At 51.4% G+C, this 15,532-nt stretch overlaps 1 protein-coding gene across 9 annotated transcripts in view; it reads right to left on the reverse strand.

The window, feature by feature from the left end:
• The window catches only part of SIPA1L3 (signal induced proliferation associated 1 like 3), a 238,350-nt gene that overhangs the window by 67,861 nt on the left and 154,957 nt on the right, over positions 1-15,532 (reverse strand). For all 9 annotated transcript variants that reach the window (XM_042969314.1, XM_042969309.1, XM_042969308.1 and 6 more), the window contains 3 exons: positions 14,621-14,724; positions 12,715-12,872; positions 6,193-6,769 (listed from right to left, as the gene is read on the reverse strand). In XM_042969314.1, coding sequence (XP_042825248.1) covers positions 6,193-6,769; positions 12,715-12,872; positions 14,621-14,724 — 839 coding nt within the window. The remainder of the gene's footprint in view (positions 1-6,192; positions 6,770-12,714; positions 12,873-14,620; positions 14,725-15,532) is intronic.

A 15,532-nucleotide genomic window follows, 5' to 3' on the forward strand; every position in this document is an offset into this window, starting at 1 on the left:
ACGGACATGTAGTGTGAGCAACAGATAAACCTTTGTTGTTCTATTTTTTTTTTTTTAATATATGAAATTTATTGTCAAATTGGTTTCCATACAACACCCAGTACTCATCCCAAAAGATGCCCTCTTCAATGCCCATCACCTCCCCTCCCCTCCCTCCCAAACCTTTGTTGTTCTAAGCCACAACTATTTTATCCTGACACAGTGACTCTGAACAAAGTAAGCCAGAGGAGCAACCGACCAGAGATCCTGGGATCTTTTCTGGGTGGGGGCTCGCGCCATATTCTTTACTTCCTCATTCTCAGAGCCACAAACCCCTTCCCAATCTCCTCCTCAGACCGTCCTCCAGCCTGGACCTGACCAGACCACACAAGGCCTTGCTTCATCCGTGTGTGGTTTTTGCCATGATATTGTATACTGTAAACAGGAGGACCCGCGGAAGAGGACCTCAGCCCTTCAGCATGTCCTTAGGGATTCTCTCCTCTTCTTGGGAGAAAAGAACCTAACAAGCCACGGCTACGGCTATTAAACAAGTCACATCGAGATCTGTCTGCCCTCTCCTAAAACTGCATTAAGGAAAGAGAACGTGTAATAGTTCAAATTGCCTGTGAGAAGCCATTCCCCGGCTAGAAGTTATGGTATTTGAACATACTTGTTACAACAGTGGCTTTCACACTTTTTCTGGCCACTATGCACACTAAGCAGGTTGTATGTCACAAACCAGTCTATGCATTCACACGTGCGTTAACCCACAAATATTCCTTGCAATCCAAATCGATCACATTCCTGAGTGTAGGTAGCAGGAAATGAAGAGTGTGGACGGGAAAGGCCTCACCTGAAGACATAACCACATTTGACGCAGATGGGGAGAATTTGGAAAGTGGGGGACAAATGTAGCACTGGGGCAACACCTCACAAAGGACTACTTATCCTTACTTACTGGGATGGACTGCGATACTCTGTCTTCTTTCCTATCCTGTCCTCAAAAATTCTTGATTGAGACCCAGTAATTGATTTCACAGTCCAACTTGTTCATGTGACAAGAAAGAATTATTGTTCCTTCTTTATGTGTGACAATGACAAGACAGTTGTTTTTTGGGGGTGTGTGTGTTTTCAGGATAAATGCTGAAATGTGTACAGATGATATGACAGGATGTCTAGGATTTGTTTTGAAATAATCAGGTGGAAGGGAAGGGAGGGAAGGAAGAAACAAGACTGGCCACGGGCTGGCTGATAATCGCGGAAAACTGGTGAAGGCCCAGGAGTTCGCTAGGTGAGTCTCTTTACTTTGGTGTATGTTCGACATTTTCCATAGTTAAAAAGTTTGAAAAACCGGTTGCAGAGGAAAGCCTGGTGTTCAGTGCATCAGAAGAGAAAGTTGTGACTGACTTCATCCTAGCCCGTGACTTCTGCTTGGGGAGTCAAAATTCTTCTCCTTGAAGCAGTCACCCTTGTGTCCACAGAATCTGGTTGTGAATTACAGAGAAACGTCTGGTGTGTCTGTGCCCCTGACCAATTAGGCCACACCAGGCCAGGAGGGGGTGGGGAGGGCCTGACCTTCCTCAGAGGCTTCAGCGAGGCTGCTGACTGCCGTCCATTCTCCACTCTTCCCTTCCTCCTTTCAGTACCAAGACCTCCCACGGCAAAACAGATTTGGACGGGCGCACAGCCACCCGGCTGAGGCCCCCCATGTCTCAGCTTCTCTCACAGCTAGGTACGGACATATGACTTGGTTTTGGCCAACAGGACAGGAGTGGAAGTGATGGAATTTCTAGGTTGTGCTCTTCAAAATAAAATTGCTTGCCCTCCACACTCACACCTTCTGCCTCCCCACAGACAGGAACGGGGATATGGAGTCATACCAACCGATACAGAAGGAAAATGAGGTGTCACAAGACAAAAGGGGTGTAAGTCCCTGAGCTGTCCCTGCCACCTTGAGCAGCCTGGGCATTAACTACAAGAGAAAGAAACTCCCGCCTTGTTTTGGCCACTGGATCTCTCGGTCTCTTTTAGCAGCTCAGCCTGTAGCGACCCACTACAGCTGTTTTCGATCATTTTGGAGAGAGGAGAGAGCCGGTAACTGAACTCTGTAGCTGCTGTCTCTTAAAACCCCCTTTTTTTTTTTTAAATGTTTATTTATTTTTCAGAGGGTTGGGAGGGGCAGAGAGAGAGGGGGACAGATGATCCGAAGCAGGTTCTGCTCTGACAGCAGAAATCCCAGTGAGGGGCTAGATCCCATGAACTGTGAGATCATGACCTGAGCTGGACACTTGGCCGACTGCACCACCCAGGCGCCCCAAACCTTTTTTTTTTTTTTAAAGTTAATTTATTTTGAGAAAGACACAGAGAGAAAGACAGAGAATCCCAAGCGGCACTGTCAGCACAGAGCCCGATGCGGGGCTTGAAGTAACAAAATGTAAGATCATGACCTGAGCCAAAGTCATGAGTCAGATGCTTAACCAACTGAGCCTCCCAGGCACCCCTGCTCTCTTAAATGTCTGACAATTCTGTCCCTTTTGCTTTTCTCACAAACCAAAGGAAGCCCCACCTGAAGAATAGAAGCATTCCTGACGTTTACAAGATTCTAGAAAGGCCCCACGGCACAGGGAACACCTTACGAGACCAAACACATACCTGTTCAGAGGACCCTCTGCCAGGCCAACCCTGCCTTTTTAAAGTTCATCTTCCTGGGGACTGATCTGTGTGTGCCAGGCACTGATTAAGCCCTTCATATGCCCAATTTCACCATTATCTCACTTGTGAAGCAGGTACAACTGCTTTGCTTATCTTTCAGATGTTAAGACCTGTACAGACCTGACTTTTTAACTCTTGCTTTTACCTTCCACGCTGTATTCCCCGCTGCCCCCTTTTTTTATTTCCCCCTCATTCTTCACCAGGACGATTCCTACTTCTTGTTCTGATCTCGGTTTAAAAGTTGTTTCCTCAGGGAGCCCCCCATCCCAGGCTCACAAGCTGGGGTACTCGGTGGGCAGTGTACACGAGACGCAAGCTGGTGGAATGTGGCTAAATGCTGCACTTGTGCCCCATCTGAAGCGGGCACTTATGGCCTTGCCTTGGCTGACCTGTGCAAATGCACGTCCAGCACAGCCAGATCCCCCGGAAAGACACACTTCTATGAAGTCTTCCGAATGCTAAGCTTTGGTAACCAACTGAGTATGTCTGGGGGCTACATCCAACCCGTGGGCTTGAGACCTCTCCCCATGATAGGTTCCCTGGCATCCTCAATACTTCCTCTTTAACCTCTCGGCACTTGTAACTCCTTGTTCGGTATCTGCCTCAGATGGGAGTCCCGGGAGGGCGGCCACGACCCATCATGGTCACTGCTGTGTCCCAGCACTGTCCGGCTCAGAGACAGGGGCATAACTTAACAAACGAAGGATGTCTGACTCCTGGCTCTGCTGGGGAGGGCAGGGACTCCTTGCCCTGGAGGGCTCTGCGCAGCAGACAGATTTGCCATCATGAGTCACTTAAGATGGGCTTGTCCCTTCGCAGAAGATGGCTTACGTCATCACTTCCTGGCCACCTGGTTCCTCAGTGGGCTTTGGGGCACTGAGATTGTGAGGAGGGCTGCGGTAACGGGCTGCAAAACACTGCGCCAACAGTAGGCTCGGGGGTGGGTGTGGGACGGAGTGGCACAGAGAGGATGTGGGTAAAATGTGTAACCTGGCGCGGTGCCTGGCACGGTCACTGCACAAGAAACGTGAGCTGCTGTCAGGATCTGGGGAGGAAGCATCCTCTCGTGTTAAAGAACCCAGGTACTTAACTCTCTGGGTTCCAGATTCCTCATCCGTGAAGTGGGGATGATAATGGTATCTCCCTCACCGGGTTTTTGTAAGAAGAAAATGCCAAGTCGTGCCAGGCACTGAGCAGGGTCGGACAGCCCTCCACAAATGTTCGCTCTTGCTATTACCATAGGGTAGTGATGCACCCAGGCGTTCAGTACAAGTTCACTGAGCATCTCCTGCATACGGGCTTGAGTGCTAAGGACAGCGCAGTGAACAACAAATACACAAATACACTTTGTGTGGTGGTAAGTGCCATGGAGAAAATTAAAGCAGGGTAAGTGGGTGGAATATGCTCAGTCGGGGTGGGGGGTTGCGATTTTACATATGAGGCCTCCCTGGTAAGATGACACGTGACTGAAGTGCTCCAGCGAGAGAGTGCGGGCAGTGGAAAGGCTGGTTGCCTGCCTAGCACACTCGGGAAGCAGCAAAGGTCTGTGTATCCAGGGCAGAGAGAGCGACAGGATGCCAGATCACGCGGGGTCTCACGTGCTACTGCAAGGACTCTGGCTTTCACCTAGGGTGGGCAGACGGTTCTGAGCATAACAGTGATGGGACCAGACCCCTTGGGACTGCCTTACTGAGGACAGAACATAGGGAAGCAAGGGTGGAGGCGAGGGAGACAGGGAGGAGGTGACTGCAGAGTCCAGGAGAGGCTGGGGGAGGCTGTGGAAGGGGCGGGGTGGCTGGAGACTGCCCACCGGAGCCAGACGGGATGTGGGTGTGAGAGGAAGAGAACAGCAAGGCTGATGCCAAGGCTTTTGACTTCGACAAATGGAGCAACGGACTTGCCCTTTATGTTAACAGGAAAATTCTGGGGGGCAGGGGAGGAAAACCAGGAGTTTGCTCTTGCACATGTTTCAGGGGCTTAGAGACACCTGGGTGGAGATGCCGATAAGCTACCAGTCTCGAGTTTGGGCACAGATAGGTTCTGGAGTCAGGAAAACCTGGATTCAGATCCCAGTCTGCCATCTGCTGGCTGCATGACCTTATGTGAGTATCTATACCTCTCTGAGCCTCAATTTCCTCATCTTGTCAAGTGGAGACACGAACAGTACCTACACTCCACGGGGTGGTGAAAGACTGTGAGATCACGCACGTAAAATGCTTATTAGCACAGACTCAGGGTTCAATTAAACTTATTCAACTAGCCAACCAATTAGTATTTACTGAACACCTACTACGTGCCAGGCAGTCCTGATGGAGGCATGGGACATACGCAAGTGAATAAAACAGATGGAGGCCCTGGGTCTCCTACCCCACATCCGTGTTGCTACCAAAAACTAATGTTGTTACCTACAGCTAAGCATGAATTTTGGGCTGAGGAAAGCTGAGGGCAGGGCCTTATCAATGCAGCCTGAATTTAATGAGACAGTGCAAAGGCCCAGAAGGGTGAACATGGTGGGATCTGGAGGTCACAGCCCACCAAGTCAGGCAAGCTTGTCTGGGCAGCATAACTCATCCAATCCTTAAAACTTTCACATGACGTATGGTAATTTTTGTTCCCATTTTTCAGATGGGGAAATTGAGTCACACAGCAGTTAAGAACTTGGCTCAAGGTCGCATGGCTGGCCAGTGGCAGTGCCAGGACTTGAAGCCAGGCCTTCTGACTCTAGAACCCGGGTCCCACGTTACGCACCCTTCCCTATTTCACACGCACGACCCGCCCTCCTGTTAAACCCACCAAGAGCCCACTGCTGACTACAGCGTTCCCTTTCACAGAGCTCAGATGTGGCCCGAGTACTTCTCACCACAGTGCTTCAAGCCTTCACCAACCTAGCTGTCACCCAACTTGAAATCTGTCACTCTTGCTTTGACCACCAGTCTGAGTCGGAGAGGTCTACCAGGAGTTTAGGGTAAGAATTCACCCAGACTGTGAACCTTCGTCTTTTAACAGAGGAAGTTAAGCCACTCAGGTTTATCGTGATTACTGATGTGGACTTATTCCCGCTATATAATTTTCTGTTTGTTTGTTTCCTGTACTGTGCTTTCTCATGTTCTCCCCAGGTCCCTGCTTATGCCCTATCCTTTAGTGGCCTGGAAGCTTTTCATTCTATTTTAATTCTTCCCCAAAGTACCCTTACATTTTGAATGTAAGCATAAACTTGTATCTCCTATCAACTTCTAGAGTGAATAAATACATCTCTGTCTTCCCAAGGTGATGACAATGGAGAGCCTTGGATCCCTGGCCCAAACCTTCCCTAGAAAAGAACCCAGGGTGCAGGGCCCACAAGCCCCCCTAGTGTGTAAGTGGCAATTCTGGTTCTCTTGGGGCCAGTTAGTGTCCTGGCCTGACTGACTGGGCTGGGGTGGGAGTGGGGGGGGGGGTGGTTCCCTAAGGCCTGGGCCAAACCACAGAAGTGCTGTACCACTGCCGAGCTCTCTCCCTTACCTTCAGTCTCTGGACGATTTCCCTTATGTCGTCCACAGAGCCTTCTGTGGACTGCACGAAGATGTGGTCCCCTCGTCCATAGAAGATTTTGAGAGTGGAGGAGTCTGGGGTCCAGCCAATGACATCCCCACAGTAGCAGTTGAACACCACCTCCTTGGTGCGAAGGTCCAGGAGCACCACAAACTCATTGGAAATCCCCAAAATGCAGTCAATTTCTACCCCCTGGGCATAGTCCTGGGCCGCCACCCTCCAGGCGATGGCGCCTGCGCTGTGCTGCTCAGCGCCTGCCCGTGCTTTTGTCTTTTCCTTCTTCTTGGAGGTCAGGGAGATGAGGTTAAATTTGCCAGTGGAGTCAATGGGTGTGTTAGAGACACAGTTTTCAGCCAGGTCCTTGAGGTACTCCTGGCGGGTCCTGGTGGCCATGGTGTGGAATTTGTCAGACTTGTGTGCAGCGTTCTCGGCATTAATCACCTTGGCCAGCAAGAAGTCTCTGAAGACATCAGACTTGCGGAATGTGGTTCCACTGGGGATGGGGGGACCAAAAGCAGGAGCATCTTTGGATCGGGTCACAGCCATACTGAGGAGGGAGAAATAGATGGTAAAAAAAGGCACTTGAGATTCCCTTCAGAAAGAAAACATGCAATCAGATACAGGAGTGTGCTTTGTAGGAATGGAAATAGTTACGTCTAACTAGTAAGTTGCTGGCTAGACTGGAAACTTTCGACAGCCTTAGGGCGTGGATATGCATTTTTTTTACTTCCTAGAACATCCACTGCTGTTAGAACATCCACTGTTAGAACATCCACTGCTGTTCAAAGAAGAATTCTCCTACCGCTGTTCCATTTCGGTTATTCTCATCTTACATACGTACAAACTATGTGGTAGGTTACAGTTTGGCAAACACTCACTCCTCCCTCTCCACCTTTGAGGGGAGGTACGTCCCTACCCTACTGATCCTGGGTAACTTGATTTAGCCAATGGTTTTCAAGCAAGGCATGCCTCCTGCGCTCCTGCCTTCTCCGGGAGCTAAACATGCCCCATGGGGGCCCCAGAAGGATGAGGGACACCTGTAGCAGACCTGGACCCAATCCGTGGCCAGGAGCCAAGGCCAGTCAGACCTGTGGATGTGTGGGCCAGAGAGACATGTTAATGTCTGTGAGCCACTTGAGTTTTGGGGTGGTTTGTTAAGCAGCATTATTATCGGAACATCTGACTGATACAGGACATTTATGTGATTTACTTCTTTCAAACATTTGTGTGACATTGTTTAACATACTTTGTAAATCTTCTCTACGTGGGTTATTTTGAAAATTCATTGTAACGAGAGGTTAGAAGGCACCCTTCCTACTTCAGTTTCGACCGAGGTGCCGTGGTGACAGAAATGAAAATAGCGAATGGATGAGAAAGTAAAAAGGAAATAATCTAAAACCTGTTCTGCCAAACCAATGAACCTTCTTACCCCCTACGCAAACTACAGAGGGAGCTGCTGGAAGGAACATCTTTGGAGAAAGCTGGGTGGCGAACACCATCATCTCTGCACCCACTCTCGCTGGCAGCAGGGGCCTCTGAGGTGAGCCTGTAGTCAAGAGGAGCCTGGGGGACCAGGAGGGTGGACAGGGAGCCCAGAGAATTCGCAGTCAGCTGTGGTCACAGTCCCAGGGACACTCCCCTGCCTCCCATTTCCTCCTCGTGCTCCAACCCTCGACAGGCCAGAAACAGGTCAACATGGAACAGAGGAGAGGGGAGAAGGAGCAGCCCTGAGCTGGGAGGTGGGAGAATTTGCTGAGAAGTCAAATCCGGAGATTTGAGGAGTATCTCAGACGTGTTGTCCCAATGACCAAACTGAGTGGAGACTCCCGTGGCTATAGAGCAGCCGATTTCTACAGTCAGGAAGTCAGGCAGAGAGGCTACGGCTCCTCCCAGAGTCACCACCCAGGGGCAGGGGAGCGCGACACTGGCTGGAAGATGTTAAAGGGCGGTGGAGACACCACAAGCTATGCTGTTTACATGATGATGATTAAAAGCAGTATGAGTTGCTGGAAATGAGCGAGCAGTCAGCTCGCTAAGATTTTCTTAGAGGATTGTATTCATCCTCCACAAAAACCTCACCTTATGAGTACTGCGGTAGATTTCCTAATCCTTCTCTTCCCACCGTAGGGTAATTTTTAAATAATGAGATTCCTAACTAAAACATATTCCATGGAACCCAAACACAGTGTAAGGCTTGTTTGGGTTCTGACTCCCAAGCCCCCACCCTCCCCCAACGTGACAAAGGGGGCAGTGTAACATTCCTGCATCTATTTGAGACGAGCATTTCTGGGATGCTCTCTTGGACGCTGGGGATACAGCAGTCCCTGGTCTCCAGAGCTTTATAATCCAGGAAGAGAGGCATACTAAACAAACTTACAAATTAATTTATAAAGACAAAGGAAGTGAATGGGGTACAGACAGAACAACAGAAGGACCTGATATGGACAGGGAGACCCCAGGAGGGCCTCTCTGAAGAAGTGATTATTACACTGGGATCGGAGGCTGAGTAGGAGCCAGAGGAAGAGCTGAGGGGAGGGACCTGCAGGCAGTGGGCACTGCATGTTCAACGCCTGACTGTGAAAGACGAGGCTGGGGTGGTCTGAGCCCAGACAGTGAAGAGTCGGATGCTCAAAAGGTCACTGGGGGCCAGGCGTCGCAGGGCCTTGATGGCGTGTTAGCGCTTTTCATCTTGATCATGAGACCAAGCAATCATTTCACCATCTGGGCTGGCTCGTCACGATCTGCACCCCCAGATCTGGTGTCTGCTGCTCTCTGCCCTGCTCAGTGCCCTGGCAGGTAGGTTTCTGCAGGCTATCACCTTCACCTGGGTTCCCATGCCCTCCAGCTTCCAGTGAATTTGGTCAACAGGAAGCACCAGGAGGTGACAGGAGAGAGAAGTTCAAGAATTTCTTTCTCTTCACGGCCTTCCTGTTGGGCTGGGATAGCGGCTGTGGTTGAGTCCTTGATCCTTCAACTCACAGCCATAGATAGCTCCTGCCTGGTGCCCCTTCTCCCAGAGCCATAGCTCTCTCTAGCTTCCAGAAACTTCTCCCATCCTCTCTAACCTCAAGCCGAAGGGGTGGGTGATGGCTCCCTGCTGCTGGTGGTTCCCAGATGCCTCACTTTCCTGTACTTGTTCCCCTAACCTAAGCACACCTGTGAATGGACTGTTCACTAACCCTCAGTTAAAACCCTAAGGGAGGCATCTGCTTCCTGAGGGTCCATGATGGACACAGGTGCTAGCAACAAGTGACAACCAGACTGACAACCTGCGAGGATCGCCATGGCTGCCCCATGAGGAAAGCATTGGAAGGAGCCTGGGGCAGGAGACTGTCAAAGGAGCCCTTGCACACCCCAGGTGGGTCAGGCCAGATCCCTTGCTGCACTGTTCACTGTCCAGTGACACTCCTCCAGTGCAGGAGTGCCATGTGGGCAGATGCCACACTGAGCTTAGCTGGTCCACCAGCACCAGCATAGGTGTTCACTATTGATTTAAATAGCGATTTAAACTTGAACAGACCAGGAAGAAACAGATTTCTACCAATGCACAGCAGGTGCAGGTTTGACGGAAAAAGGCACTTTCCAGGGGTGCAGTTCTTCAAAGGCCACACAAACCAGGCAGGTTTCCTGGGCAAAACCGTGTGGGCGTGGCCTTGCCTACAGGACGGGGGATGGACCAGATGACTTCGCCAGTCTTTCTAATTAACGGTATGTTCGCATTGTACGTTACAGCTGTGAACAGCGCTGCAACGGCTCCGGTCAGCACTTGGCTGCGTAGAGTGATGGATTTTGGGTTTCCCCACAGTCCTGATTCATGATTTTAAGAACCACGAAATTATAAGCTGCTGAAGGCTTCTGGACAATCAGAACAGCGGGTCCTTTGCTTCCCAGCAGGATGGACTGGGTTTTCACAGCCCACAGGCTGCAGGGATGCTGGTGTGCCACCCAGAAACGGCACATTGAAACCGGAAAGGACGGCACCTCATCACGCAACCAGGAGACGGTGCGACACCAGGTCACCTGGTCACTGTAGCTCAGTAAGTATTTCCAGAATATTCACAATTACTCATTCAACAATTCTTTTCTCGGTGCCTATGATATTTGGGCCAGGCATCTGTCCGGCCAGCAAAAATGTTTTTAAGGCTCACTGTATGGCAAGCCCCGTGTCACAATAGATACATGAAGGGGAATGTGACATGGGGTTACTACCTTCAAGGGAGGCAAGGGCCACGCTAATAAGTCATTTTTACAGCATGAGTGCTGCCACAGAAATGTGTTTGGGGACACAGAGGGGACCAGGTGTGGTCTGTCCGGAGAGCAGCTGCCTGTAGGGAAGGAGGGGAGAGGAAGGGAGAGGGTGTGGGAGGGGGTAAGCTTTGGTTGTATCTTTAACATTTTCTTTCTTTAAAAATAAAGAAAAGAGAGAGAGCTGAAGCAAATATGGCGAAATGTTAACATCTGCTAAATCTGGTGGTAGGCACATGGGTGTCTGTTATATTATTTTCTGTGCTTTTCAGGATGTTTAAAATATTGCATAATAAAAATATTTTAAATTAAATTGTAAGAAACAAGAAGGGTTTGTGAATCAGAAGCAAGCAAGCATCCTGGACACCATGCAAAGGCTGGCCTGGAAAAGTGGGGGGTTGGTGGAAGGTTTGCCGTGACAGCCCTGGTGGGAGCGTGGGAAGGGGAGAAAGGCCACCCCCATGCCCCCGGCTCAACCCCCTGCCTCTGATGTGCCAGGAGAGGGAGGCCTTCTCCTCTGTGGTGTGTGTGTGTGTGTGTGTGTGTGTGTGTGTGTGTGTGTGCGCGCGCGCGCGCGCACAACTCTATCTTCCCTCACCAGGGCTACCTTTCAGCTGCCGAGGAACGTGGGACCTCCGAGTGAGCTCTGGCTCTCACAGCCCGGAGGTGTGGGCACGGGTAGCTGCTGCTCAGAGTACCAGATGCAAACGGGTGAGGACACAGGGGGCCTGTGGCCTGATGCCCCGTGGAGGCCCTGCCATGCAGTGTGCTGGCTCCCAGCAGCCACCTGGGCGGCACATCCAGGACAGTGTTCTGAACCACACGCGCTACGCGGTGGATCCCCCCCTCCCTTCTCTCACACACCCGGCTGACATGGGAGATTCCGGCAATTCCTCAAGACTACCAGTGCACGACGCACACACCCTTGGGCCCAGGGACTCCAGTTTCAGGAATTCTCCCATCTGTATAGTCGGACACAAGTGCAAGGAGAGCGGATGCAAGGTTGTTCGCTGCCGGATGGAGGGGAAGAGCGGCTGACAGGAAACGGCCCAGGTGCCCATCGATGGGGGGAGATTCTCATGCATCCGCACGATGGAATGAAAAAGCACTTTATGTATTGGTTTGGAGAGATCTCAAGGATTGGTGAGAAAATACAGGGTTCAGAACAGCGTGTGTTATGCTCCATTCGTGTTAAAGAGGTGAAGAAGAATACTTGTAAGCACGTGCTGGTGTATGTATAAAACATCAGGATGCACAAGAAACCGCGAACAGGACAGCTGGGTGGTGGGAGACTGTGACCTTTTTTTACTTTTTTATGTTACATTTTGTACCTTTTGAATTTCAAACCGTTCTCAGAAAATGGAAAATAGCACTCCCTTGCCCATTCCCCGGAGCTTGCGGTGCTATCCCAGGGGCAAGTGCTGCCCTTGGCCCGGGGCCTAGGTCCTTGATCAGCTGGTTTTCAAGGACGAGGGCTCTCTCCTCACCCCACACCCAGAATGCTTTCCATCTGGCCTCTGGGTGCTGGCCACTCCGCTGGTGAGAACTGGGGCTTGGGGAGGATGCTGAATGAGCCTGCGGCCTGTGTCGCCTGTTGATCTGTGAACCAGAACCACACCTCTATCCCTGCCCCCGTCCTTCCAACTTGTGATTTCCCCCTGGGCCACCACTCCTATGCCTCAGCCTTGTGCCCGCTACCCAGGCGTGGCGCAGGGGTGGTTTCACTCTACGATGGGCACCTCACCCCCAACCAGATCAGTGAGCCGCAATTCTGGGGCTTCTTTTCCTGGGAAAGCAAAGCTTTCTTTTTGCTGGATTTGCAGCTGGGAGGATGTTGAGCTCAGAGCTGCCAGCAAATGAGGCAATGTATAGGAAAGTGGAGCAGATCCAGCTACGCCCGAACCTGTCATTTGGGAGTCGATGTATACGAATGCCTTCTGTCTTAAGCCAGGTTGAGGAGGAGTTTTTGTCCCCTGCAACCAAAAGATTCCAGGCAACTACAAACCCCCGATGGTCTCCTTATCAACACTGGGGTGACATGCCCCTTTCTCGCTGAGGATCGCTCTCTTAGAAGGCGCGGGAATGTGAGGACAGAGCTTCCCTGAAAGCAACACAGGAGCCAGCCCACCTGGGCGGCTGCTCTCTGCTGCCTGGAGGCTGGGAATCAGCTGCTGTGACTTCCTGTGTGTGCAGGGGTTGGGGGCCGTCCTGGGGCTGTTCCCTGGGGCCCACGTGGGAGGTGCATACCTGTAGCAGACATTATCAGTGCAGGGGTTGTGGGCTCGGACAATGATGAAGACGTGCTGAAAGTGTGAGCGGATGTTCTTGGGGGTGAAAGGCAGCGCCCCCGGCTCCTGGAAGATGATCGTCACAATGTCGTTTCCTATGTGCCTCTTCCTTAGTAGCTGGTGAATGGAAACAGGGGACAGGAGGGCGGCACCAGTTGGCTTGAGGGCCCTGCCTGGACCCTCACAGCAGCCTCCCACCGCCCTGTAGTTCTTGCCCCCCTCTCCCGTCTGGTCCCCACACGCAGCCAGCGAGAGCCCCGGACCTTGGTCGGATCGTGTCTCTCCTCGCTCAGAGCCCTCCAGTGGCTCCACCTCACTCGGGGGAAAAGACCGAGTCCCCACATGGCCCAGGGGGCCCCATGCCACCTGCCCCCACCGCCGCTCTGACATCTCCTCCCACGTTCTCCCTCGCTCACTCTGTTCGACCACGCAGGCCTCCTGCTGCTCCTCAAACATGCCTTGTTTCCTCAAGGCCTCTGCAGTGACTGTTCCCTCGGCATGAAACATTCTTCCCAGACAACTCCATGTGGCTCCCTCTTTCAGGTTTTTGCTGAGACACCTCCCTCCCATGGAGGCCTTCGCTGAGTGTCCCCACGACATGCCCTCTCTCTACTACCCTGCCGCCGTCACTCGACATTTATCGACACTCGGCACACGGTGGCTCTTCCCTCTTCCTTCTGTTTCTGGTCTGTCTCTTCCCACTAACACGTCAGCCCTGCGACGCCAGTGGTTTTGCCTGTTTCGTTTGCGGCCTACTGCTGTGTCCTCGGTGTGAGAGCAGTGCACGGCACACAGCTCTTACAGAATGCTCACAGGTTAACCTTATGAGGCCATGGACACCTGACCACTGCTGGTCTATAAAATCTACAACGTCACCTGTACCAATGGAAATAATATACACTTGCTGAACCACAAGTCTGTGGGGTTTCTGTTCTTTAGAAACTAGGAAGAGTTGTTTCAGGACAGAATCTGCACGGCACATCTAGGAGAGGAGCTGCAGGAAGCAGGTATTAGCTGTTCTTGCCCACTTAGCACCCTTTCCTTCTTCTCCTGACAGCTACGTCCCTCCCCTGTAGGAAAGCACCTGCCTGATCTCTATCAGCGTTTCAAGTTGAGCTGACCCCACTCACCATCCATCCCCAGGGGTGGACACGTGCTTCCGGCTCGGCCAGTCAGCCCATTCCTTCCCTGCCCCAGGCCCCGGGGACTGGCAAGTGAATAGTCCAACAAGATTCAGCCCTGAAACGTTTCTGGGACACTAGGGAGGCACAGCTGTCTCCCCCACTGGGGTGGCTACGTTGGTGGGATGTGAGCTGAGGGCAGCTAGGGGGCATCTCTGCCACTACCTGGGAAGACCTGAAAATAAGGTCACTATGAAGAAAAGCAGAGCTGCAAAATTCAAAGGGTCCCTAACATGCTTTGAGCCCCCGGATCCAGCCGTACCTAATGCTAGCCCTGTGCTGGCACGTCAGAGTTACATAACCCAGTAAAACCCATTTATTGTTTATGCCAATTTGGTTCGTATTTCTGTTACTTCTGGTTGAAATAACATTGACTGGTTTGTTCTTCTTTCTCACAGGACCCCTGATGACTCAAGAGACCTTGAGGGGAACTGGGGTAGCTACAGGCAAGCAGGGTGGCTAAGGAACAGCTAGGAAAAAACTGATCTCAAACGACACCTGACCTAGCCTCCATCCCCCAGGTGATGTGACCATGGTGCAGAGGGTCTCCAAGGCCATGGGCGGCAGCAGGAGAGCCCATGCCAGCCAGACAGCCAGCTAACGACCGCGGAGGGAGACTGCCTTGGGGTTTAGTTGTGCACCAACTGGAAATCACATGGGACCCCTGCCCTGGGCCCCACTGACCTGCTGCCTGTTGTTGGGGGTGTAAGGGAGCAGGGTGGAGACGTGGAACATGATCTCGTAGTCCTGGTATGTCGTGTAGAGGGAGTGGGTGCCCGTAGAGTCGGCTGCAACAGAAACACCAGTTAGCACCACGTTTCCCAAACCTCTGGGCTTGTGCCACAGCCCACATGCCATCTGTGTTAGTTTTTAGCTTGATGTTTTCACTTCACTCTACTCTTTAAAATTAAATAAATTTAGGTAAAAAGGAAACCTTATGTTAGACACCCACCAGACTGGTAAAAAAAAAAAATTAAAAGTCTGACCGTACCAAGGGTTGGCGGTGATGTAGAATGACTGGAGCCCTTTATGCGGCTGGTCAGGCGTGCGAATTGGTGCAACCACTTTGGAAAACTTTTTCACAACATCTAGTGAACCTAAAGATCAGCTTAATTGATGACTCAACACTTCGTCTCCTAGGATCATAATCCAGAGAAAAGGTACACATGTGCCCTGGGATATGGGTACAGGCACCTTCAAATGTCAGTCACAAGAATGGATCAACCATGAAACGAGCCACAGTCACCACATGGGCGAATCCCATATATACAATGTTGAATGAAAGATGCCAGACACAAGAGGAGCACGTAGCGTGTGATTCCATTCACGTTACGTTAAAAAACAGGCAAAACAAATGCTGTTTAGAGATGCATGTATAGGTGGCAAAACTATGAATGATAATCACGAGAGTCAGGATACTGGTTATCTCTAACGGGAGGGGGTTGTGACCAGGCAGAAGCACATCTGATTGTTGGTTCCATGTTTCCGAGGGGGAAACTGAGGCACAGGGAGGGAGGGACTTGCCTAAGGTCACACTGCAATGCGCAGTGAAGTCTGGACTGGAACTCGGGATGTGGGACTCCAGTGTTTTCTTAA

Source organism: Panthera tigris, chromosome E2 (assembly GCF_018350195.1).
Source record: "Panthera tigris isolate Pti1 chromosome E2, P.tigris_Pti1_mat1.1, whole genome shotgun sequence".
Lineage (NCBI taxonomy): Eukaryota > Metazoa > Chordata > Mammalia > Carnivora > Felidae > Panthera > Panthera tigris.